Below are 25,776 nucleotides of genomic sequence, written 5' to 3'. Positions count from 1 at the left end.
GTGTCGGCAGGCAAGCTGACAGTGGATCCAGAGCGGGTCAGGCCGCTGCTGGAGATGCCAGATCCGGCATCCCACAAGGAACTCCGATCACTCCTCGGCTCACTGGGCTTCTACGCCAGGTTCGTGCCTCAGTACACTGAGAAGACAGCCGTGCTAAGAGAAGCACTGGCTGCTGAGAACTGGTCATGGGGTGAGTCAGAGGCTAAGGCGGTGAGGGAACTGAAAGGGGAGGTGGCCAACTCAAGTAGTCTGGCACTGTTTGACCCTGCTCTACGCACGCTGGTGACCACTGATGCCTCAGACGTCGGCTGTGGGGCCTACCTCAGTCAGCTCAGAGCCGATGGTGAAGAAGTGGTAGTGGCCTACACTTCTAAAAAGTTCTCGAAGGCCGAGCTTAACTATTCAGTAGTTGAAAAGGAGGCGTTGGGGTGCGTGTACGCGGTCGAGAAGTGGCGTCCGTTCCTTTGGGGACGGCGGTTCACGCTCCGAACGGACAACCAGGCACTTACGAGTGTGTTTGGTCTCAAAGGTTCTAACAGAGTCGGTCGTCGTATCGCTCGTTGGGAAGCACGGCTGCTCGACTACTCGTTCGATATCGAGCACATACGGACGCAGGAGAACCCAGTGGCAGATGGTCTGTCTCGCATGCCGGTGACTGACGACCACTGGGATGATGACGATGCGGTCGATGTTGCTGTCATCTCAGATCAGACAGGTGCAGTGACTGAAAGTGAACTGCGCCATGCTTCAGATTCTGATGCGGTGCTGACGCAGGTTCGGGAAGCCCTCCAGACTGGACGCTGGAGTGGCCAGATGAAGTCAGACCAGGGAATGCGACCGTACTTCCAGGTGAGGTCTGAACTCTCGTGTCAGGGTGAACTGGTGTTCAGGGGCGACAGGTGCGTTGTCCCAGTGGCTCTGCGTGACCGACTCATGCAGCTGGCTCACGAGACCCATCCAGGGGTGGTGAGAACCAAACAGCGGCTCAGGGAGCGCTACTGGTGGCCGGGCATGGACGCGGCGATTGAGTCACTCCTGCATAACTGCGCGCTGTGCAGCTTGCATGGGAAGTCAGCCAAGCCGTGCAGGCCGCCGCTCCAGCGGGTAGCCATGCCGGCAGGCCCGTGGTCTAAGGTGGTCCTGGACGCTATCGGACCGCTGAAAGGACCAGCAGCTGAACGCTACGGGCTGGTGCTAGTAGACGGGTTCAGCAGGTGGCCGGAGGTGGCGTTCATGTCCGAAGTGACGTCATCCGCCGCGATCGAGTTCCTTCAGGCGGTGATTGGCAGAGAAGGCATTCCGCAGGAGCTGTTATGTGATAATGGGTCAATATTTACTTCACAGCAGTTCCAGGAGTTCTGCTCAGCTCAGGGAATCAAGCTGGTCCACAGCTCACCCTACTCTCCACAGACCTGCGGACTGGTGGAGAGGTTCAACCGGACGGTGAAGGACGCCATCGAGTCTGCTCGGATCTCAGGACAGTCACGGACTCAGTACGTCAGGGCATTCCTGCAGACATATCGGTCCACAGTCCATCCAGCGACTGGGGTGTCTCCGTTCAAGGCGATGCGTGGCCGTGATATGCGCACCAAGCTGGGGGTGCCGGGCGGAGCTGACGCTCACCCCTCGGGGGTTGACGGGGGGCAAATCAGATCACATTTCCAGGCGTACCAGGACCGGTACCTCGCCAGGAGCAATGAGCGAGCAGGAGAGCTGCCCAGCTGGAAGCTGGGAGACCGGGTGCGCGTGAGGGCTCCATTCGGCTGGAAACGGAAGTTTGGTCCTCCGCTCCGAATCACGGCACAGCTCGGGCCGGTGACCTATAGGCTGGCTGACGGCCAAAAGGTCCACGCTCGGCGTCTAGCAGCGGCTGCGGCGAAGACGGCTGGATTGGAGTCGACCGACGACGGTGAGGATATTTGGTATCCGGAGCAGGGACACGATCCTATCCCACCGCGCCTAACCGCGTCCAGTCCTACCCCACCGCAAACTCCAACCCCACGTGCTCTGGGGCGGGGCATGCGTGAGCGCCGTGAACCAAACCGCTACAGTCCGTGATAGGATCACGTACTCAAGTAGATAGTACTTTGTGTGTGCAGGGAACGTAGTACGTGCAGTGCTGTGCGATCCGCGTAGGTGGCGCTGTGCTAATGACTAGGTGGCGCTGTGTGAACGAAAATTGCTTAGACTGCGACATGAGGCGGCAAACCTTGTGGGAGGGGAACGTGTTGTGTCGTGCTATGTAGCTAGGAATTTAGTAGTCTCTTCCTTTTGTGAAATTGTATTTCTGTACACGGCAAAGCTGCGGTAAGGACTTCTTCTTCCGGTAATACATCTCGAGCGTGGACGTGTGCATCTGAACTCCGACAGAACACTTGTGAAGCCAGGAAGTAAATAAGCTGATATTTGTGTTTATGCCTAGCCCCCAGGTATGCTTAGCTTAACCAATGTTTTTAGCTATGGTGTTACATCGCGGTAGAATACCTACATTTAATTCTAAGTTGAAAGTTTTTTATCTTATCTTATCCCGTGTACCAACTATCCAGCTCCTCAAAATGTGACCTCTATGAGTTTATGACGCATTTTCTTGATCTGAGTTCCTTTTATTTTCTGCTTCTTTCATTCACTGATCAAGCATTTTCACATGTAAAAGGTATTGCTTTTGTGCAAGACCTATTCACCGACAGAAGCTCAGCGTTAGAAAACATTTACTTTGAACATTTTAGCAACGTCTAATCGAATTCATCTCAAAACAAACGTCTGAACAACATTTTTACATAATCAACAAGTTAAACGTTAGAAAGTGTAAATAAGTTCGATTAGCTCTTACTACTTCACTGCCTCCCCAGAGTACCTCCCGATTACCGACTACCGACTGCCTCCTTAGAGGCCAGAATGCGACCCTCTCGATAGGTAGTTGGTCGCTGGGGTTTGTGGGGAGGCCGGAAGGGGAGATCCATCCTCCTCTCGGTAACCGGTGTCTGTAACGTCCTCAAAGCTGTTCGGACCCAGTTCCATCTACACCGGCAGAACTTTGCCTATCCGGGAGCAGCAATTAATTAACGCAACTGATGGGCGCTGCCAGGGCATATTTTAACATACTGACTGCGTCCCATTTTGGGACGCAGCCCCCTGCCTTTGGGACGTAGCCCTCGCGAAATTTGGACCACTGCGTCCCACACTGAAATGCCACGGTTTCAGCCGCAAAGTGCGAGCAAAAATAAGTAACATGCCTCGGTCTTTTACTGTGTAAAAGATGTTGGCTTTCCGATTGCTTTGTGCCCTGATTTACTATGTACCTAAGCACATACATGCCCTCTCCAGTCCTTGTGCCCTGCCCTACCCTTGGTCATACACCTTATTATGTTCTTCCCTACTATACCCCTAGGATATGTGCCCTGCCCAGTGCCCTGTCCTTAGGTCTTGTACCTTGCCCTGCCCTTTCTTCAGGCCCTGTGCCCTGCTCTGCATTCAAGCCCTGTGCCCCGCTCTGCCCTGCCCTCAAACACGATACTTTATATATTCTGCCTGGAAATTTGATGCGCTGCCTTCCCGTCTTTTGGCCCCGTGCCCTGCCCTACCCTAGTTTGGGGCCCCTGCCCTTCTCTGCCCTCAAGCCTTGTGACACGTCCTACCATCAGACCCCGTGCCGCTGCCTTGTCTTCAGGTACTGTGCCCTGCCCTGCCATCAGGCCTTGTGCCTTCCCATGTCCTCATGCCCCGGCCCCGCGCCCATCCTCGAGCCTAATGCCTCGCCCTGCCTCAGGCCCTGTCCTGTCATGTTCTGCTTCCAGGCCTCATGTGCATTGCCCTGCCCTTAGAGTTTAGACCCTGTGCCCTATTCTGCCATTAAGCCTCATGCGTTGTATCGCCCTCAGGCCCGTGCCCTGCCTCGCCCTAAGTTGCTGTGCTCTGCCCTGTCGTCAGGCCTTGTGCCGTCCCATGCCATCAGACCCTGTGTCCTACTCTGCCCTCAAGCCCTGTATTCTGCATTGCCCTAAGGTCTCGTGTCCCATGCCCGCTCTCAGGCGCTGTGCCCTGCCCTGTCATCAGGCCCTGTGGTGTCTCCCGCCCTCAGATCCAAAGCCGTTTCCCGTCCTCATGCCCCGTGCCCTTACCTGTCCTCAGAACCTGTGCTTTGTTCTGCCTTCATGCCCTGAGCCTTGCCCTGCCCTCAGGCCCCATACCCTGGCCCTGTTTCACCGGTGATAGCAGCACGCTGCTATTACACGTGTCAAATTGGGTTCCCATGGAGACATCAACAGGCCCATTGCTCAAACACTACCACAAGTATGACGTCAGCTCGCGGAATTTGATAGCAGCGTCCGTGAAACACCGCCCACGTCTTGTCATACCTTCGGGGCCCGAAGGTATGACAAGACGTGGGCGGTGTTTCGGGCCTTGTGCCATACCTGTGTCTTATGTCTTGCTCTACCTTTAGGTACTATTTCTTGCCCTGCTCTAAGATCCTGCGTGTTGCCCTGCCATCAGGTGTGTTGACCATCAGGTGTTCTAAGGCCCTGTGTCTTGCACTACTCTCCGGCCTTGTGTAATGATAGACTCACACCCGCGCCTTGCCTTGCCCTCGGACCCTGCATCCTACCCAGCCCTCAAGTATCCGTCTTATCTTAGCTTCATGGCCTGTGCCTGCCCTGTCCTTAGGGCTCAGACTCTGTGTCCTGCCCTTCCCTAAAGTCCTGTTTAGAGATGTCAAGTTGGAGCCCGCAGGCCCGGAGCCTGGCCCAAAATCCGGCCCTACAGGGCTATTGCATGCACAGTGGATTGTATCATTGTTTTGAGGTACCTCATCGAAACGCATCGACTGATATGCGACATGATCTATCTTGGTCACGAAATGACCTTAATGTGAGGTCAAGTTCTGACCTTGACATTTCGAGGTAAAAATGAGAGAAGAACGATCGTGCAAACGAAAATTCTCTACCTTTTTTAGTTCAAAAGCTTTTCATGAAACCTATATTGACAAAATTGTAATTTTACCCGTTTTTGGCTATGGAGCCTTAACCGTTGATCTGAACTTAATTCTGACGAAATATTGACGAAAGAGCTGTTCAAGATATATCGATTGCTTTTCTCCTATCGATTGCGCCCTCCTAGCTATCATAGTTTTTGAGATACATGCACGTTTTCCGAAAAAAAGTATCGCATCATTGCGAAGTTTGACATTTGATGGCATACGGTCAGATCAGGGCCGTCATGGCCGTCTGGCCATAGGAGGATATAGAGGGGGCCACGGGGCCATGCTCCCCCCCCCCCCAAAGCGCCCGGAAATGGCACAAAATCGACACATTTCTGGGCATAATAATTAAACAAAGGAACTTCCATTGGGAAAAGTTTGGGTTAAATTACATGATATGCAGTAAGGAAGCGAAATCCAAAGCATCCAATTCCAGAGCATCCGTTCATCCAAAGCATTAATCTATGATGGAATTTTTATGTGGCTTTAAAATCCGATGATTTCTTGTCACAACTTAGGTGGGTACTGTTTGACCTTACGTAATCTAATTATTTCAAACACATGGTATCTTCAATGCAAATTGGCAATGTTTCACACGTCAATTTCTATTTTGAATCGATTGATAAGGGTGAAAAACGCATGAAGAGGCGTATGTATCAATCATGTGCATATTCATTTTTATTCTCTAAGCATAGGTACAATTTGGTGCGTCAAGGGAGGTCAAACACGCCCAACGCCGTTCAGGAAAACGAGTGACTAACAACAATGTAAATGTCATTAAATCGCCGGTCCGCCTTTTGAATGCGGATAAAGAACGCACTACGACTGGGCGAATTTCGAGACTGGCAAAAGCAATCACAGCCCGCTCCCAATATCCCGCTTGCAGCGCCCCTCCACCAGCACAGTACACAATGTATCTGTACATTATCTCACTTGCATTATATACTTTTTCGCTTGCAATGTGCCCTTTCCGATCAAAGCGTGTGCCCTATGCCACCTTTGGGACGCAGTGAAAAATCCTTAAAATATGCCCTGGGCGCTGCAGCTGTGCCGCCCCCGAGAAGGAAGCTCCTGGGAAGCTGGGCGACGTTGGCCGGCAGCCAGCCGGTGGCTGGGCGTCGCGTTCAAGGCCGAGGGCGAGCCAGTCGGGCACTGGCCGACCCATGGCCAATGGCCATGTCCGATAACTTCGACTGACTCAGAGGTCCCCTGCAATCCTCGAGGCCGTGACCACGACAACAGTCAACAATGGAATGAACTTCGCCTCTCAGGCGAATCTCATTTTACCGCCGAGCCTCTGAACATGATAATAAGTTAGAGCTTAGGCTTACCTTAACGTATAAATTAATGCATTCTGCATGTTAATATCACGTATATACGTGTATGGAGCTGCACCTATGCATTGTTCAAGTTCATTTTTAGCCTATTTTCCGTGAGGATTGCTTACTTCCTTGGTGATATCAGCACATGACAGGTCCGACCTCATTCGTCTGGAAAAGCCAGTAAGAATGGTGTCGATGCTAGCTTTGACATCACCATAACACGTAATGCTGATCCGTGGAGTTCCCTAGACCGTCTTACAGCGCTTTTGCCACTATGCGAGTTTTAATTCCATATTTTTGGTTGGTGGGTGCCAAACAACGAATGTATTACGAATAGGGAAATGCCCACTCTAGCCACCCTGAGGAGGAAACGCACACAACACTCCGCAGATCCCGATCTACGAGGAAAGGGAGTAAATAAACTGATAGTTACAATGATTTGGTCATGACTGACGTCTCGTTTCACTCGATCCAATGTCAGGGCTAATCCCTCAAAAACTAAGTCATCTATAACGTCAAACGTGTGACATCATTCCGCGTATTCAAACGTGTGACATCATTCCGCGTATTTGTAGGTATGTAGCGGAATAGAGTGTCTGTCGCTACGATTTAAGTTCGTTCGCGTGCTCGCTGTTAAATGTCCTTCGGGCCGCTGAATATTTGTATTCTTTTCACGCACGAGGTGCACAGCCGTCACCGAATAGAGGAAGACGCCGAGAGCGAGCACCGAGTTGGGCGATCATATAAAACATTCCTGAAATACAAGAGAAAGCTGGTTTGCGAGATAAAAACACTTCTTCGATTTACATATGAAATAAATTAATATACAACAATAAATGGTGACACTATGAATTCGTAAATGAATTAGAAAGTATATAAGCGGCCGTGGGAACATACGCATAGTTACTGGTCGCGACATCTACCGCGAGTAAATACAAACGCCGACTCAGCAGCAGTCTAGTGTGGCGCTGGTGAAGCGCCCGTAAGCAGTCGAGGGGGCGCTGGTGCAGCGCCCACAATGGCTCCCTCCCTAGACACGTCACCTGGCGTCAGCGAACGTGACGTGGCGGTACCGATGCGGCGGCCGGACCGCACGGCCGGACGCAGTTCGTAAAATGGGGATCGGGTCGGCAGCCGGGGTCGGCACGGCGCCGCGGTGCTGGGCCAGCCGACCGGGCGCTGGCGATGCGGCCACGGGTGGCGCTGGAGTAGCGTCATTTGGCTGCGGCGGTCCGTCAGCTGGAGGTCCGGTTTCGGGGCTGATCGGTCCTCTTGGCGGTGCGACGAAGAGCTCCGGCGCTGAGTGTCGGGCCGCGGCCGCTGTGCGCTGCGGGCGGGCGGCGGTAGGCGGGGGCGGGGCCGGCGCGGCGTAGTCCAGGTGGGCCGGCTTCACCCGATCGAGCGACACCACGTCCGGTCGGCCGCCGCGGTCCACAGTCACCGTCTTTGGCGAGCGCGCTAGGATCCGGTAGGGGCCGTCGTACGGCGGGGCGAGCGGCGGTTTGACCGCGTCGTGCCGGACGAAGACGTGCGTGGCGTCGGTTAGGGCCCTCGGCACGTACGGTCTCGCCGATGTTGAACGGGGCGCCGTTGGCCGCAGTGCTGCCATGGTGTGCTGCAGGCTGGCTGCGAAGGAGGCCGGCGTGGGCGGCGCCGCGGTCGGCGGTGCGATCAGCTCGCCCGGCAGGCGTAGCGGCGTGCCGTACACGAGCTCCGCTGTGCTGCAGCCGATGTCCTGCTTGAGTGCCGAGCGGATGCCGAGCAGGACGACCGGGAGGGCCTCCGTCCAGCGGGCGGGAGCGGCGGCGCGCAGCGCGGCCTTGATCTGCCGATGTAGGCGTTCCACCATGCCGTTGCTCTGTGGGTGGTACGCCGTGGTCCGGCGCCGGGAGCAGCCGAGCAGGGCGGACAGCTCAGCCCAGAGCGCCGACTCAAACTGGCTGCCGCGGTCAGTGGTGATTTCTGCCGGAACACCGAACCGAGCGATCCAACCAGAGATGAGCGCACGGGCTACCTCCCGAGCCGTGATGCCGCGGAGAGGGATAGCCTCCGGCCACCGGCTGTATCTGTCCACCACCGTCAGGAGGTAGGCGTAGCCCTCGGACGGCGGCAGGGGTCCGACCAGGTCGGCGTGCACGTGACGAAACCTGTCGGCAGGGGGAGGGAAGGGGGCGGGCGGAGCCGAGGTGTGCCGGTGGATCTTGTTTCGCTGGCACGGGACGCAGCTGCGGGCCCAGAGGGCGGCGTCCTTCTTCACTGATGGCCAGACGAACCGCCGGGTGACGAGCTCGACTGTTGCGCGCACGCCCGGGTGTGCCAGTTCGTGGACGTGCCGGAAGTACGCCCGTCGGAGCGGCGCCGGAATCCACGGTCGGGGCGCAGCCTGCGACTCGTCGACCACCAGGGTGCGGCCGCTGGGGAGGCGAGCGTCGCGCAGCTGCAGTCCGTGCTCAGTTGAGCGGAAGCGGACCAGCTCCTCGTCCTCCTGCTGACAGGCGGCTAGCGCGTCGAAGTCGTCGACAGACGGGCTGGGGCTGTTCAGCAGGCAGATGGTGGCTCGGGAGAGCGCGTCCGCTGCGGCGTTGTCGATGCCGGGGACGTGTCTGACGTCAGAGGTGAACTGCAGGATGTAGTCGAGCTGCCGCGACTCGCGCGGTGAGTGGCCGTCCGAGGCGGAGGCGATGGCGTGCGTCAGCGGCTTGTGATCGGTGAAGATCACCAGCTGGCGGCCCTCCACGGCGTGCCTGAAGTGCTTGATGGCCAGGTAGACGGCCAGCAGCTCCCTGCCGAAGGTGCTATACCTTGTTTCTGGCTTCCTCAGGCCGCGGGAGAAGAAGCCGAGCGGCTGCCAGGCACCGGACACGAACTGCTGCAGGACAGCTCCCACGCCTGTGTCTGAGGCGTCCGCCTGGATGCTGATAGGCGCGCTGGGCACTTGGTGGGTGAGCAGTACAGCAGAGGAGACCGCATCCTTGCTCTGCTGGAAGGCCTTGGAGGCCTCCTCCGTCCACACCAGGGGGCGGTCCTGTCGTGAGGTGGACTTGAGAGTGAGCAGGCTGTACAGTGGCTGCAGGTGGTCAGCTGCTCGACGCAGGAAGCGATGGTAGAAAGTCACCATGCCAATGTACTTCCTCAGCTGCTTCTCAGTCTGGGGAGTGGGGAAGTTGGTGATCTCTCTGACTTTGGTGGGGCGGGGCGAGATGCCAGCTGCAGAGACGTGGTGGCCGAGGAAGTCGAGCTCAGCCACTCCAAGCAGACACTTGGACCTGTTGACCTTGATGCCGTACTGGGAGAGGCGTGAGAAGACTGCGTGGAGGTGCTCTTGGTGGAGAGATGCAGTCTCGCTGGCGACCAGGATATCGTCCACATAGGCAAAGCAGCCAGTCAGGTCCCGGAATATCTCATCCATCAGGCGTTGGCAGGTCTGGGCAGCGTTCCTGAGACCGAACGGCATCATTTGTGCTTCATAGAGGCCGAATGGAGTAGTGAGGGCTGTTTTGGGGATATCGGATGGTTCGACAGGAATTTGATGGAAGGCGCGCTTGAGGTCCAGCTTGGAGAAGATGGTGCAGCCATGGAGGTTGGAAGAGAAGTCCTGGAGGTGAGGAAGAGGATAGCGGTCAGGAATTGTTACCTTGTTAAGGCGTCTGTAGTCTCCGCACAGACGGTACTGACCAGGCTGGTCCTTCGGCTCCATGTGAATAGGTGCTGCCCAGCTGGACTTGGAGGGTCTGAAGGTGCCGTCAGCCAGGAGCTTAGCTACCTCAGCTTTGGCCGCAGTCAGCTTGTCCTGGGCCAGTCTGCGGGGCCTGGACACTTGTGGCGGCCCTGTGGTCTGAATGTGGTGCCGGGTAGTGTGGCGGACCTTTGCTGGGCCTGCAGGAGGAGTGGTGATGTCTGGGAAGGCTTTCCAGAGGTCCTCCAGTTGCGGTTGGACCAGGCGAAGGCCCTGGATGCCTGCTGGTGTCTCAGCTGGTTGACTGGCTGCCGATGCCACCACAGCTCCAGAAGGCAGGCGCAGAGTGCCAGCTGCCATATCGATGGACAGCTGGTGGTGCTGCAGGAAGTCGGCCCCCAAGATGGCTGTGGTGGTGTCTGCTACGATGAATGTCCAGGGGAACTTGTGTCCCCCCAGCTCCAGCTGGATCCTGGCCTGGCCATGTGTGGTGATGGAAGACCCGTTGGCAGCTCTGAGGCTGGGTCCTGTAGCCGGTTCCAGGCTGGAGCTGGCAGGAACACTGGCTGGCGGCAGGATGCTCACCTGGGCGCCTGTGTCGACCATCAGGGTGAGCGAGCCGTCGCTCACATGGAGGAGGCGCGCCAGTTGTGGCCGGCCCGAGGGATCAGGCGCTGCTCCCTTCAGGCCTGGCCGTTTCCCTGCTGGGCTGGTGTCCACGAGCATGGCTCTGCACACTTACGTGCTGCTGCCCCGAACCGCTGGTGGAAGTAGCAGAGTTGACTCTGTTGGCGGGGTCTCTGGGCTGATGGCGACCTCGTCCTGAATTGACGGCTGTTGGAGCGGCCTCTGTGGTGCCGCCGGTCATGCCGCATGGCCTCCATGTCGGTTCTCATCTGGCCGACTGCAGCTGTGAGGGCAGCGACTGATGCTGTCAGCTGGTCCAGAGCTGACTGGTTGGGCACAGGGAGCTGGGGCTGCTGAACCGTGCAGACGCTGGGCGCTGGAGCGGCAGCAGCATTTGCCTCCATAAATCTGTCTGCTGCACTAGCCAGGTCAGCAAGCGGGATATCTTCTGGCAGCAGGGAGAGCGCGGCACGGGCTGACTGGGGGAGGCGCTGCTTATACAGCGTCCTCAGTAGCCCATTGTCAGCAGGAGCTACCCCTGCCATGGCCAGCTCCCCTTGCATGCGGCGTAGGAGCTCGGACGGCCGCTGGTCTCCCAGCTGCTGGTGGCGGAGGAGCGCCTCCAGTCTTGATGCTCGTGACTGGGCCAGACGGTCTCGCAGGGCGGTGGTGAGGGCCGTGTAGGAGGGCGACGGGCTGCTGATTACATCTCGCACTTGGATGGCGACCTCGGTGGGGAGGTTCACCACCAGCACCTGGTAGCGGGTCAGGTCGTCTGTGATGCCGGCCACTCCCAGCGCACACTCGACCTGCGACAACCACAGCTCTGTCTCCTCCATGGAGAATGGTGGCAGCCGCAGGGAGGCGACCGGCCGGCTGGCCGTGGCCAGCGCTGGTGCTGGTGGCGGTGGAGCGGCGGCGGCTCCGGCCGCGGACGCGTCTGTTGGGCCGTTCTCGTCGGGCATAATGGCGCGCGGCGATTCACCTTTTGTCACTGATAGCGCACTTATCACACGTCGGGTCACCACTGTAGCGGAATAGAGTGTCTGTCGCTACGATTTAAGTTCGTTCGCGTGCTCGCTGTTAAATGTCCTTCGGGCCGCTGAATATTTGTATTCTTTTCACGCACGAGGTGCACAGCCGTCACCGAATAGAGGAAGACGCCGAGAGCGAGCACCGAGTTGGGCGATCATATAAAACATTCCTGAAATACAAGAGAAAGCTGGTTTGCGAGATAAAAACACTTCTTCGATTTACATATGAAATAAATTAATATACAACAATAAATGGTGACACTATGAATTCGTAAATGAATTAGAAAGTATATAAGCGGCCGTGGGAACATACGCATAGTTACTGGTCGCGACATCTACCGCGAGTAAATACAAACGCCGACTCAGCAGCAGTCTAGTGTGGCGCTGGTGAAGCGCCCGTAAGCAGTCGAGGGGGCGCTGGTGCAGCGCCCACAGGTATGAACTGGCACTGTAGCTTCCATACGGAATGCAAATTATATGAAGAGGGCTTCTAGCAATGAGAATAAATGGCCAGGTTATCCAAACGGCTGAGGAGAAAAACGTCTTTGATATCTTATGAACGGTATCAACCTTGAGCCTTTAAATACCATCAACTAAAAAAAAGGAAAGGCACCGATACCCGATACTCGCTTTCAATCCAGGATATGAGTCAAACGCAGTCATTCACTTGCAGTTTTCAAGTTTCAACCATAGCCCTTCAACCGTTTGCCGCCGGCTATGAGCCCACGGGCATCCAAAGTGCAGTCAACAGAAGCACCCGTTCTTATCCCGACGACAAGAGATACTTTCGGAGTTCCGTCGGCCCCCTAAGTACCTCGCTATCTGCGCGTGCAATCGGAGCCACACTGCAATTCGAGAGTAACGCCATTTGTGGCCTCATTTCACTTTCCGCTTTTACGACTTCAGATAAGATACATTGCGCTGGCGGGCCAGAACTGAGCGATATCGCCGCCGACTGCGTCGAGACAGCTGCGCGCCGCTGTCACTGTGTCAGTTCACACCGCGCGCGGCAGACCGGCGCGGCGTCTCGGATCTCTCTAGTGTGGTATAGTCTCTCTTGAAAGTATCGCGACTCTGAGGGAAGGCGCCACCTGTCCCAGCCGCGGTTGAGCGGAAAAGTTTGAGAGCCGCTGGTAGCACTGACCGAAGCCTGACACGCGGAGGCAGCCAGCGCAGCGGGCCGGGCCGAGGGGAGTGGTTGCGGACTACGGAGGGATAGGGGGAGGTGGCAGTCGCCATCCGGTAACTTGTGATGGCACTTGGCAGTAAGCATGTGGTCAATGGAAGCCACCCTACTCGCAGAGGATTTGTTGAGATTTGTTTCATTGCAAAGTTAGCAATTTGACCAGTCATCGGCACGATTGGCCTTTTTTGGTAAAATCTGGAAACCCCTGCCCAAATACCCAAAAAATCATCAGTTGCACCCGCTAACAGAATGCATCCGTGCTTGCACATGCACCCGCGAAATTCTCTCTCTAGCCAATTTGCCAATTCGCTCTCGAGCCATTTAGTCCTAGATTTGTAGTTCTCTTTTTTTAGCCGGTTAGTGAACGGCGACAAAAAGAAAAGAATGCTGTTCAGCCGCGTTCTTTTTAAAAGATTATTTGATGCCAAACCCCCCCCCCCCATGACCTGGGGTTTAGTGTTTACGTCATTCAGAAGGCCTCATCACAGTAGGGTTATGGCGGAACTTTTCTTCGTTGTGATTTTACGCGTCACGCACACTGATTGATTGGCGCCCACTAAGGCAGACCAATGAGCGCCCGGCTAGTGAGCCCAAGAGGCACCGGTATCCGCCTGGGGCGGGGGACGGGGTCAAGGGAGAGCGATACGAGCATGACCTTCGGCCGACCTCCACCTGTTTTGACCCAGTTGTCGGCCGCTGGTGCCTGCGTCATATAGCAGTTTTCCTTCTACCGCTGGCGTAAAATCGTGTTACAGCGTACTTTTTATGATACAGGCCATGACCTCACTGCTGGGGTCCTCAAACTGAATGGAATAGTTCGCTGAGCCGCCGCAGCCCAGGACGCGATACTTTCAAGAGAGACTATACAGGGAAACCCAGGTCCCACCGGACCCAGGCGCCAAACGGAGAGAAGCGCAGTTCCGCCCCGCCCCGCCGGCCGCCCATCCGGGCTGAATTGCGTCACAGGCCAGGGGGAGTGACCTCCAAACGTCGCGCCGCCTCACGTGCGGCGGAGAACCGCGCCGTCAGTGTGTGCAGTGCGGCCCCGGTGTGAGTGCATGTCGGAACGGCGGTGTGTGTGGAACGTGGAGTGCGTGCAGTGCCAGCACCGCTAGTGTCGGGAGGAGAAGTGGTGAAACACAGTGGGTGAAGGGATCTGAGTGGGCACCTGCTGACAAGCTGAAAAGACCGAGCGGAAACGGACAGCTCCAGGTAATACTGACTGCCAATCGCTGTCCATTGTTATAAAGCTACTGCGATTCAATAAGTTGACGACTGGGAAGACATGGGACAGGTCCCATAAGCATCAGTTTCCACATATGTTCTGAAAGATATCTGTTCCGCCTGCCGACAGGGCCTGCTGATCTTCATCTTCCACTGCGTCCTGCGGGAGAAGACGCGACAGATTCTGCTGGGCCGGTTCAGCACGGCCAAGCGCAGCACCATGATGAACAGCGTGTACGGCCAGATGGTGGTAAGTTCAGCCATCAGATGGTGGGAGTTCAGTCCTCAATGAAGGCGAGTTCAGACACCAAATGGTAGTCAGGTGAGTTTTCAGCTGATGGGTTCAAAGTACAGAGGTAGCCAATTCAGATTGTTTCCCTTGATCTACGAACTATTGAATTGATTATCGTAATTCAAACGATGTCTGAATTCAATCACAAGCTTATGGAGCGAACTTTGGCGGCGAAATGATACGACGGTCACTAGGCCAAACGCCAACGCACCTTGGATTTGCAAAGCTGGGCTTCGTTGCGGTGTTCCGGGTCGTATCGCAGAACCGAATATCGGAACCCCGAAGTCGAGCCAACGCAGACTGTCGATAACGTTTTCCGTCGTTTCAGATTGCCGAGAGAAAGAAGCAGGAGTACCGGCAGTCACGAATGTCACACGACACGTGCGTCACGACGCTGTCCAACTCGGCCTCACCGGCCAACAGCGAGTCGCCCGACTCGTCACCGGCCAGGTCAGTCAGGAGTAACCTCGAGTCACCCAGCAGTCGATAGTTTCCCACCTGACTATGGCCAGGTCAGTCAAGAGTAACATCGAGTCAGCCGTCAACAGCTTCCTACCTGACTTCCCAACCGACCTGAATAGTTACTGACTGGCCACGGTCTGGTCAATTGGAAATTATCTTGAGTCACCCAACAGTCAATAAACGGACATAGTTTACTATCCTGAGAACTCTGATTGGAGTATCTCCGATAACAACTGACGATTTGCTGTAGAACCTATTCGATACCGCTACATTTCATACAGCTTCCGCTCACTGCTCGTTAGAGAGATATCTCTCGATCGCCGACTTCCCAGTGACCTAATGACTTCCCCGTTGGCCCCGCCGCTGTCTGTCGATGCTGCCCCGGTCAGTCTGACCGCTCCGCCGTGTCCACAGTGAGAGGAGCAGCTCGTCATCGGGCTCGGGCAGCTGCAAGGTGTCGGCTCGGTCGGCCAGCAGGAAGGGTCTGCCGTCACTGACCAGGGGCTTCTCGAGCGACACACAGACCAGCTCCAGCAGTCTCCGCGGCAGGGTCAATCTGGGTCAGTATGAGTACGACGGGTCCAGTTTCAAACTTTCGTCTTCAATAAATAGGTACATGAACCGAACTTCTGGTATCATTTATAAATTGCTCAACAATAATCGAAGCCCTAACAAAGTATATGATGCAGTGATCCGATTTCATGACCCCGAAAGCTGAAGCCAAAACGGAAATGTCTGTCCAAATCTTGTCAGGTCAATGATATGAGCCAAATGTTACAATCGCACCATATAAGAAGTAGGCACTTCACAAGGTTCAATGAGTCCGGACCCAGCTACACTAGCAGCAGCTGTGCCAGTCCAAGACAGGCCGCCCCCTGACCTCCCTCTCCGTCGCGCTGCCAGCGTTCCAGCCGGACGAGCCGTGGGCGCCGCTGCCGGACATCTCGGAGGAGACGGACGGCGCCGGGTCGCCGCGCCACGGGCCCGTCCCGGTGCCGGGCCGCGGCTCACAGGGCGCGCGCGCACACCACCCCGCGCACCACGACGGCGTGGAGATCTACAGGTAGGGCTGAGAGGCCACGGATGGGGGGGGGGGACATGACTGGATGTGCCTCAGAGTTCTCTCGATCGATCTTCAAGGAGCACTTGAGGTACCGCAACGTGAATATCCACGAGTAGGACTGGATCAGAATTAGAGGTGGCAAAATGTGGACCCGAGGACCCGGTCCAAAGAACCAGTCTGGACCCATATGGGTCCAGACCGGTTCCTGGAAATTTTCTGACGGGTCCAATCGGGTCCTTCTATAAACTATACATATTGCACACTACACATTATTGCAAAATATGAAGTGAATGAAGTGAATGTTTCTTTGCACACAATAGCTCGTGAGTATTCCCAGTGGGAAATAGGCTGTTTTACTTGATGCAGCTAATGATACCTACAAGTAGTTTGTATTAATTGACTTTTGGGGAACGGGTCCAACTGGTTCCGATTCCAACTAAGACCGGGTCTGACTGGTTCCAGAAATGTCTAGCCGGGTCTGGTTCGAGTCTGGTTCCCAAAATTTTCATCTTTTGCCACCTCTAATCAGAATAAAACACGGTGCGGATCTACATGCATAATTGGGGTCAGAAATAAGCATTGTAGGCTGTAGCCCTTACCGAAATCTGAAATGCAGGCAGTGAAATCGTGAACCTCTCAATCGTGAACCTCTCAGTAATCACGCCCTATTTCCCTTCGAGGTTGTGGAATTTCATGCCATCTGTGATAGATATACTAGAAGTAGAAGGACGGAAAGATCACTTCCTTCGTGACCTCCCGCTCACTCACTCAACGTGACTCATCTCCGTCTGATCGGCAGGAGTCACAGCGTGGCGGCTCTGCGGCACGGGAAGGCCCACTGAGCCGGTCAGAGGTGGTATCAGACCCGGCTCTGAGCTCCGACGGACCGTCCCGAGCCTGTCGGAAAACATCAGCCAATACCAACCTCATTCTGAGCGGGCAGCTCTGTTCGCAGCGGATAACCAACACCCACATCTGCAGCGGTGACCTGTTTGATGGCCGCCAAAATAGCTATTCTGGCGTCATCTACCGCCTTTACAGCTGTTCCAGTGGCATTGAGTGAGCACGAGCATGAGACATCGAGTTTTCAATCACCACCGAGCGTGAAAGACGAACCTAAGACCCGGTAACTGCTTCGGATTATGGACAGTGTATTAGTGCTTCCGCCTCGATAGACCACAGAGATGGAACATTATGCAGAGACGGAACATTATGCACGATCGGGACCTGTGGCATCCGGAGGGGGCCGGTCTCTGAGCGCCCTGAGCCCGCGCTCCGACGACCGGCCTCGAGTCGGGAGGGTCGGCCGAGGTGTGTTCCAGTGCCAGGAGCCGCCAGTTCTGGACACAGATGGACTGCCTCAGGGAGGCCCGAATGGGGTGTACCGGAACAGAGCACCGAAGTACTGCGACGGATGCCAGCCGCTGAAAAAGAACCGTCGCGAGACTGCTGCGTGACCGAGACCGCAGTGAAGCCGAGAGGAAGAAGGCCAATGTTGCTGAATGATGAGCCAGGAGGAAAGGCTCGCGAAGTTCAGCATTACGTTAACTGAATGACTAGTCGTCATGATACTATAACTAAGCAACTGGTTGTATTGTCAAATGTGTCGTTTGTGCGAGCCTTCAACGTACCGTGTACGAGCCGCCTTGAGTATTTACAAGCTTGAGTGTCCAGCTTTATGGCGAGTCAATGTGGCGCCACGGGATCTCAGCATGCGAATAAGGACGGTGAAATATAAGATATCCGTATTACGCAAGTGATTGACTACGAGTAAGAGCTTAAAGTATTGTTCGTAGATAAACAACGCCTCTAATTGAGGCAGGTCAACTCGTGTTCGAAAAAATAGGGATACCTGATCCCAAGATAGATTGAACACAGACGATCCGTCGCGTCCGATGACGTGAGTCAACTCATGACACTCGTCCGTAGTTCCGGACAGCTTACATGGAACAACGCCCAACTCACCCGATGGCAGCTGTACCATCTACTGCCAAATCAGTGTTTTTGTTACATACTGCCTCGACATTTCGGGGCGTGCCAGCTGATGTTGAGATGACCTGTGAATGCGATCGATTACACTCTATCCTCTGTTATCACCTAAGGTTAAGAATCGGAATACATCACCCAATGAATCAAATGTGGTGACATAAGGACGGAGCTATGTCTAGCTGACGCGGTATGTAACGTTTGAAGTTGTCGCAATCGGATCAGCACCGACAAATGTAAGACTAATCGGCAGTCAATAGCCACATCGGCCTTATGGTCTCCCTCCGAAGAAAATCATTCAACAAAGAAACTTCTTAACACGACGGTAATGGATTTTGATAAGGTCAATATCTCGGTCTGTACCGCCTATTTACCCACATCGACACAAAAGGAATCAAACGATATTACTTTATTTTCAGTTAGGTAAATAAGCATTCGGCGTGCAGTTGGCATATCGTGTGAAACGCGCCGAACACCTAAACACTCGTTCCTATGTTCGAGGTCCTATGAAAGCGTATTGGTGGTAAGGCTAATGCCAAGAAGAAATTATCAGCGCCAGAATTTTGCGGACAAGACCACGAGTCACCAAATATGGAAAGTCAGAGCGCGACCTATGCATCAAAATATGAAGTACCATAAACACGACCACTACAACCAAGAAACCCAGACATTGAGGACAAACACCACGGAGTCCTCAACGGTGCACGTGTTTTATCAACGAGCTATAAACACAACCAACTACTTCTCTACACGGGCATCTCAAACACGACCTAGCGCGGACTCGTTCACGGCACCATCTCTATAGCCAATCACGCATCGCATCACACGATTCAGCAGACCTGTCACGGCCGGACACCCACCGGTGCGGCTCACCGGCCCGGGAATATCCCTCACCCAGTGGGACCCCGCGGGCGGCTGTCCCCACTCCCCGGCGTCCCGAAGTCGCGCCCCCGAGGTAAGTACGCCCACACGCGCCGGACCTAGCAGTAGAGGAAGTTGGCAGCCATCAGCAACTCCAGCGCTACCTTGGGGTCGATCTGGAAGTCGGGGATCTCTGTGGAGCTGTTGGTGTAACGTACCTTGTACGTGAAGTACATGCAGACCATCTGAAGCACGTGCGACCTGAAAAGGTTGCTCTGTATCAGCAGGAGTACCGGATGCACGGCAATAAACCCTACGGAGGCAGTGATGTGGAATGTGGAATAATACCACGAAATTACACTTGGATGATTTTTGAAACACCTCTACACATTTTAATACCTTGATCAAACATAGTAAAACAATAGTAATACAAATCGTTAAACACAGTAAAACAGGTGGAAGTTGTAAGGCTTTCAAAACCCACTCTGTGTACAAAGCTGGGCACTTTGCGTAATACACTTGCGTTGTACAGCGGTGTGGAAAATTGATATCGAACTTTGACCAGAATTTCGTCGAAAGATTTGTCGAAACTTCATAACCAATACACATTACACGTTGACACTTACGGGATCTCCTTGAAGGTGACCTCGTTGGTTTCGTTCTCTTTGAACTGCCCGGGTCCACTGAGCATGTTCCTGATAGTGCCCGAGGTGAGCGCGTGCTCGCGCTTCACGATGAACTCGTGATTGTCGGAGGAGCGCAGTTTGACGTAGGTGGCGTCCGGGCCCTCGCAGCCGCCGTACTGCGGGTCCTCGTCCTGGCAGACAGCGGCGCAGCTCAGGGAGGTGGAACACAATATATAGAAAGCACATGCTGTTTGGAAACCGATGGAACAATGACTGTTCAGTATTTTGCTAGGCTATTTGGCCCCCATGGTTAGAAAATGCCAGCTGGCCAATCAACTGAAAAGGCCACACCAAACCCAAGAGGATTGAGTCAAGTAACATCTATTTGTACTGAAATTCAACCATTTTTAATTTAGCAGTGAAAAAAGTGCTGTAAAATGTAAAACGTTAGTAATCAGCAAAACTTTAAAACTCACCATTTTCTCAGCTCCGTCACTCATGATTATTCCTTTGTGTCGCCTAAAAAAGACAAGTTTGTTTCAAAATAATGCAAGGGCTACCATTATGACCTCAATAGGCACATTAAATTAAATTGAGTGGGCATGTTCCATAAAACATAAAAATTGCCCTCTCCGATATTATGAGTCAGTATGTCAGGTATGTCAATGTAAAATTATGCGCTGAATAGCATATAGTATACCGTAAAACGGGGTGTTAAGGGACAGTTTTGAGGTGTTTTGTTATATAACTCAAGAAGGGTTGGAGATAGAAGCATCAAATTGTCAGCATTTTATGTGGAATTTGGTGCTTTACATGCCTGCCACATTAAAGTTTTTAGATTTATACCTGCACATTATTTTTTATTATTTTTCATCACTGTCCCTTAGCACCCCAATGTGGGGTGTTAAGGGACACCTATATTATTCCAAGCAATGGTCATCAAATGCCCACAATTGGGGTGTGGAAGGGCACACAATTTATTTATTGAAATGTTTTGCATATTCTGTCACAAACAAGTCAGGTTCATTCACCACTAATGGCCAATAACCAATAACGTGTAATGCAGTTTACGCTTCTGGAAAATGTGCTTATTATAAGGTAAACAGAACCAAAAAGTACCATTCTGTCATCAATAAAAACCCATTTTTAAGCTAGTCACTTGTCATTATGTTGCCCTCTTTATTTTAGCCTTTTTATGATGACATAACATTTACCTACCTACATCAGTCTCCAGTCCATTGACCCATCATTGTAAAAGAGAGTGTTGAGATGTTTTGTTACATATCTTAAGATGTGATGCAATAAAAGCATGAACTTGCCAGCATTTTATGTGGAATTTGGTGTTTCCCATGCCTACTGAAGGAAAACTTAATGAAATTATGTTTAGATATTATTTTTTATTTTTCTTCCCTGTCCCTTAGCACCCCACATCGGCCTCAAAATATGCATGTATCTGGAAAAGAGGAAGAGGATGATGAATGAATGGGTGGATTTGCACAAGTTTTTCAGGAAACATGTGCAATACATGTGACAATACACCTATGCATTCATTTTCCCTGTACACCCACTAGTTTATGTGGTACACACAGAGTTTTGGAGATGTTTCAATTTTGTGAAAATGTAGCATGATTTTCAAATCCATTTTTGAACCAAATCACTTGCATCAAAAACCATACCATTTTCTCCTATGGTCAAGAACAAAACAGTGTCAACTAGGTACCACACTGAAGTTTTTATTGAACCTTTTCAAATTTGGAAGTTAATATGACTCAAATTTTTTCCTATGCAACTGTCCCTTAGCACCCCACTGTCCCTTAACACCCTATTTTACGGTAACACTTGTCACCAATTGAATGCAGCAACATATTGCCAACTGGGCCCAGCAAGGCAACATAGGTTTACTGAGGTTACAGATTAATATGATCACAAAATGCAATGCAAGGTAGGTTTATTCACATTGCTTTGCTGTAGGCTAACTCATCTTTTTTTAAGTCAAGCTAATTAGGATTGATCTCTCTAGAAGGTAAGCTGTTTGACGTTTCTAGACTTCTACTGTTGACACTACCATAACCATCTTCCCGCATATCTCTGAATTCCTTCCCAGTTTACACTTATCAATATGCTCAGACTGCTTGACAATGCAACTTGTAAAAATGATCATCAAATGATCAAAGTATGCACAGAATATAATGCATTGCATTATGCAGGTGCATGCAGCAAAGACATACAATCTACATTCGTTTTCTAAATCACCATCTCTTACACTTGCTAGATTATTATGAAATTAGGTATAATTGATCATTGCATCAGTATCATAAAGTGCAACTTGTTGAAATGCTGTTGCCTTCTCCATTGCAGCATGTAGGCACATTGTAAAACCTTTTTTGACCTGAGAACTGTTGTACAAACATAAAAAATTAACAGCTCCTAGTATTTAAAATATTCCAAAAGTATAACCAAAGTCATCAATGCTATGAATAACTAGGTACTATTTAATAATGCAAAATATATGAGTTGGGCTGTTTGATAATGGGTTTAACATCAGTGGTTATTTATTTTATTTTTTTGTCGCAGCCGCAGGACTAATCTCACAGTCACTGAAGGCAAAAAAACCTGCATGTGCATTTTCTCTGCTAGTTAAACTGGCCTGATAATTGTAGGTAGCATGTTTGGTAGTCACTCAGGTCAGTGCTCATGAACTTAATTTTCCTTCAGCCACCTGCTGATTGGGGAAAGGGTTATTTGGTGCAATGCCCAAAATTGACAATATCAATTTTTTTGCAAAAACATGAGAACTAAACAATTTATATTAATAAAAGTTTGTTTTCAATTGCTCAGTAGTGCATAAGGAATCAAAGCTGATGAGCTTTTACAATCATGAGGAACTATTTTGGGGTATGGGATTGGGGAAGTTCTCCAATCCCCAGTGTCCAAGCCTCCTGTCTGCTAGTGCCTTCAGGCACTTTGATGATGTCTTATGAATACCTATAAAGTGTGACTGCCGACTGGAGAGACTTAAAGACCCAAAAAAGTTTTATAATGCTGACAACATCTACAAATTTTGGGTTTCTTCTTTGGGTAGTCTTAAAGCAGGCTGCACACTTGTTTTTGCAACTAAGGAGAGGAGCTATAGTTATACCCAGAGATGCTTCTTTCTAACCAAACCAAACCAACCAAACCAAAACTAACCTAACCTAATGTAACCTGACCTAACCTAACATACAACCTACAAACTATAACATACAACAACCTAGAACCTACAACTTAACACCCACTACCTGCAACCTACAAACTTACCTAAAAGTTACAATAGTACTAAAACAGGCATCAAACTTGTTTTTTGCAACCAAAGAAAGGCACTGTAGGTTAGGTTGTAGGTTAAAGGTTTAAGGTTTTAGGTTTTGGGGGGCAGCTTTTGGGTTGTAGGTTTTAGGTTGTAGGTTGTAGGTTTTAGGTTTTAGGTTGTAGGTTGTAGGTTTTAGGTCATAGGTAATGTAAGGTCAGGTTTGGTTAGGTTTGGTTTGCTTTGATTGGAAAGCATCTCTGGGTATGGCTACTCACCTCAGTTGCAAAAAAACAACCGAGATGCTTGCTTTGTGACTACCCAAGTTACAACCTAAATTGACATCTCTGGTGACCAGACCAGAGGCCAGTTTTACTGACAGAAAAATAGCTGCCTGCCGGGTTTTTTGCCTAAAGACTGCTTCATATATGTAAACGGTAAAGCCCTATCCGATACTATGCCCAGTGCGTTTACGCTCCATATTGGTAGGTATGTGAAGCGGCCTCTAGACAAAGAATTCCAGCAGGTCACTATTTTTGTTGGTAAAACTGGCCTATGGTGCGCCTCTTCTTGGTTAATTTGTAGCCTTAATTTGTTATTGAGCAGCAGACAAACCAAGTTAGCAGCAAGTTAGCAGTATGATAGTAGCAGTAATGCATTTGTCATAATCCCCGACTGGAAAAAATGCACGCTTTCGTCGAGAACTCGAGCGTAGTTGGGCGTTTGCGCCGAAAATTTTCGGCGTACTTCGGCATAAATCGACGGCTTGCGCCGAAATTTTCGGCGTACTTCGGCGTAAATCGCGAAAAAACCGTCAGGGGGTGGCACCAACCCCCCTCGGCCGGCGAGGATTAAATGTCTTCGGGAGTTAAACATCTTAAATATCACTTATCTTGTCTCGTGTTCGTCTCAGGGTATTTAAGTCATGTTCAGTGAACCTGATTGTGACTCTCCCACGGCGGGAACAGTTCACCGGTCGAGAGTGAGGTTATGGATTGTTGGATTCCCTAGTTCAGATAACGTATGCTATCGTGTGCGTATTGACCGTTGTGATTCCTGTATTTCCGGCGTGTGGTTTGCGAGCGGACGCTGGCAATCGGTCCCGCGTGGCCTGGTATCTGCCCGATCCCATCGGCCGTGCTTGCACCACGCCTGTTGAAGGCCCCGTCAGGTGTCAGTCACCGGTTGGGCACTACTGCTGATCAGAGCCGGGCAACAAAATAAAGGTTACATTATGGAACATGCCAGTGAGTTTGTGAGTCAGGAGATTTTGTGATAGCGAACGCTGGTGCTCGGTCCCGCATGGCCTGCTGATTTCTATTGTCTGCCCGATCCCGTCGACCATGCCAACAACCGTCTGTAGACAGTAGTCACTGGAAGACAGCCACATACACACGCCAGCCCCCCCCCCCTCGACGAAAAGTGCGTGGCTACAGCCTGCAGCCATCAGTAAGCCTTGAAAATTTTCGGCGCATGAAGCATGGCTTGGTAAAATAATTTCGGCGCATAAACCCCCTTGCGCCGAAATTTCGGCGCATCACCTCCGCCGAGAACTTCAGCGTAGTGGAGGCATTTTTTCCAGTCGGGTCATAATCTCTTCTTTGTCTGAGCTCTATCTACTTCTTGAACATACAAATAATATTTATACACCAAGGAATTTATAAATAACAATGAAGGCAAAATATTGCAATTATGTATGCCGAATGAGTGGTCACACCACACAAATAAAAATAAACCCTTCCAACGAGAACTCTCACAATTGTCGTCAACACGGCACGCAACGCTTCACAGAAATCACAAGAGCGTTGCTTTTGCCGCGTTCAACATTGACTAAAATCAAGACGATGGGTAATGAGAGAGGCATCTTAGATATTGCGTTTTAAATTGCGTCATAGGAAGGACAAATTGATCTTTTTGCTGAGATTAGAAATAGTCATACCATGGATGAAAGAACCATGGATAAAAGGTTCTCCTTCATCCATGATCATACTATCCGTCGAGAATCGAGATCCATCATTTTCGACACGGACATGGGCTGAAGCTGAAGAATGAATAATTTACTTTTGCCTTGCTATCACCAGTAAAACCAAGGCCCTAAAACATAAGGTTGGACGAAGTTTCCTACCAACAAGGTACTAGAATTTGTCGTGATATTTCGTCCTTGCAGTTGTTTCTTTACAAATATAGAGCAAACAAGCATGTTTTCTAATAGTATGAAAATTTGAAAGGAAATAATAAGTCACTTCATATTTGATTCACAAAAAGCCATTTCGAAATCAAATTCAATGTAGTTTTGACCAAACTCTAGTCGACTTATCCAGTATCTACTTTATATGTAGTTAGGATTTCAAATGACCTTTTCCTCGATAATTAATTGGAAATTCAATAAAAAGTAAATATTATATTGTTTGGCAAATTTACCTACCTTTTACGACACGATCTGTTACGAGACTTTCGAAGTGTTTGTATTGTTATTGTTGTTGTCTTCTCTTTTTTTTTAATGCGACACGATCAGCTATTTAGCACGACTACGACCAAGACGAACCATATTCATGTATGGGAATTGAGAGTGCTCGCATATTAGTTGTATGCATTTGTATGATTGTACCGAACCGAACTTTATACGACATAATCTGCTACGAGACTTCCAAAGTGTTTATATTGTCATTGCTGTCACCTTTTTTTAATGCTACGCGATCTATTCATCACGACCACGACCAAAACGAGCCATGTATATATTTATGTGATTTTGTGCTCGCATATTACTTTTGATGGTCATCTATGTATGTATATGTGAATAGGTGGATTCGGAACAGCTTGGGATATGATCGATTAAGTTCAGTTTTCTGATTTTAAGACCACCTTGTACATCACGTGTGAGAATTCAAAAAATGTAGCTTGGCGGCAGTTATAAAACTTCGTTGTCAATTGTTTCATGTGGCTTGAGAATGAACTGTTGTTCGAAAATTTGCCAAACAATATAATATTTACTTTTTATTGAATTTCCAATTAATTATCGAGGAAAAGGTCATTTGAAATCCTAACTACATATATCAAGATGTTCCTCGCTAGAGCACTACATACTATTTCTTCAGTATCTACTTTAGTTTCAAGATGCGCGGTCCAGACAAACACGTTGCTATGGGCGGTTGCTATGGA

General features: G+C 51.2%; 2 protein-coding genes across 13 annotated transcripts in view; one reads left to right on the top strand and one right to left on the bottom strand.

Moving 5' to 3' along the window:
- Window positions 1-17,998, top strand: part of LOC122392696 (adhesion G protein-coupled receptor L1-like) — a 39,879-nt gene extending 21,881 nt beyond the window's left edge. For both annotated transcript variants that reach the window (XM_043387874.1, XM_043387873.1), the window contains exons 15-19: window positions 14,175-14,294; window positions 14,665-14,786; window positions 15,213-15,358; window positions 15,702-15,861; window positions 16,661-17,998. In XM_043387874.1, coding sequence (XP_043243809.1) covers window positions 14,175-14,294; window positions 14,665-14,786; window positions 15,213-15,358; window positions 15,702-15,861; window positions 16,661-16,703 — 591 coding nt within the window. In that variant the 3' untranslated portion in view covers window positions 16,704-17,998. The remainder of the gene's footprint in view (window positions 1-14,174; window positions 14,295-14,664; window positions 14,787-15,212; window positions 15,359-15,701; window positions 15,862-16,660) is intronic.
- A 243-nt stretch (window positions 17,999-18,241) lies between these two features.
- On the bottom strand, window positions 18,242-24,725 carry LOC122392695 (elongin-C-like). Of its 11 annotated transcripts, none has more exons than XM_043387863.1 (4): window positions 24,679-24,725; window positions 19,811-19,853; window positions 19,335-19,525; window positions 18,242-18,969 (listed from the first exon to the last, which is right to left on the bottom strand). In XM_043387863.1, the coding sequence occupies exons 2-4, from the start codon at window positions 19,832-19,834 to the stop codon at window positions 18,828-18,830; spliced, it is 357 nt and encodes a 118-aa protein (XP_043243798.1). In that variant the 5' UTR covers window positions 19,835-19,853; window positions 24,679-24,725; the 3' UTR covers window positions 18,242-18,827. The 11 variants fall into 11 exon arrangements, with proteins under 11 accessions (XP_043243798.1, XP_043243796.1, XP_043243804.1 ...); XM_043387861.1 differs by lacking the exon at window positions 24,679-24,725 and adding an exon at window positions 24,375-24,430; XM_043387869.1 differs by lacking the exon at window positions 24,679-24,725 and adding an exon at window positions 24,159-24,394.
- Window positions 24,726-25,776: the final 1,051 nt, after the last annotated feature.

Source organism: Amphibalanus amphitrite, unplaced genomic scaffold (genome assembly GCF_019059575.1).
Source record: "Amphibalanus amphitrite isolate SeventyFive unplaced genomic scaffold, NRLGWU_Aamphi_draft 000497F_arrow, whole genome shotgun sequence".
In the NCBI taxonomy this organism is placed as follows: Eukaryota; Metazoa; Arthropoda; class Thecostraca; order Balanomorpha; family Balanidae; genus Amphibalanus; species Amphibalanus amphitrite.
Note: the sequence above shows the minus strand (reverse complement) of the source record. Positions and strands in the feature narration are given on the sequence as shown.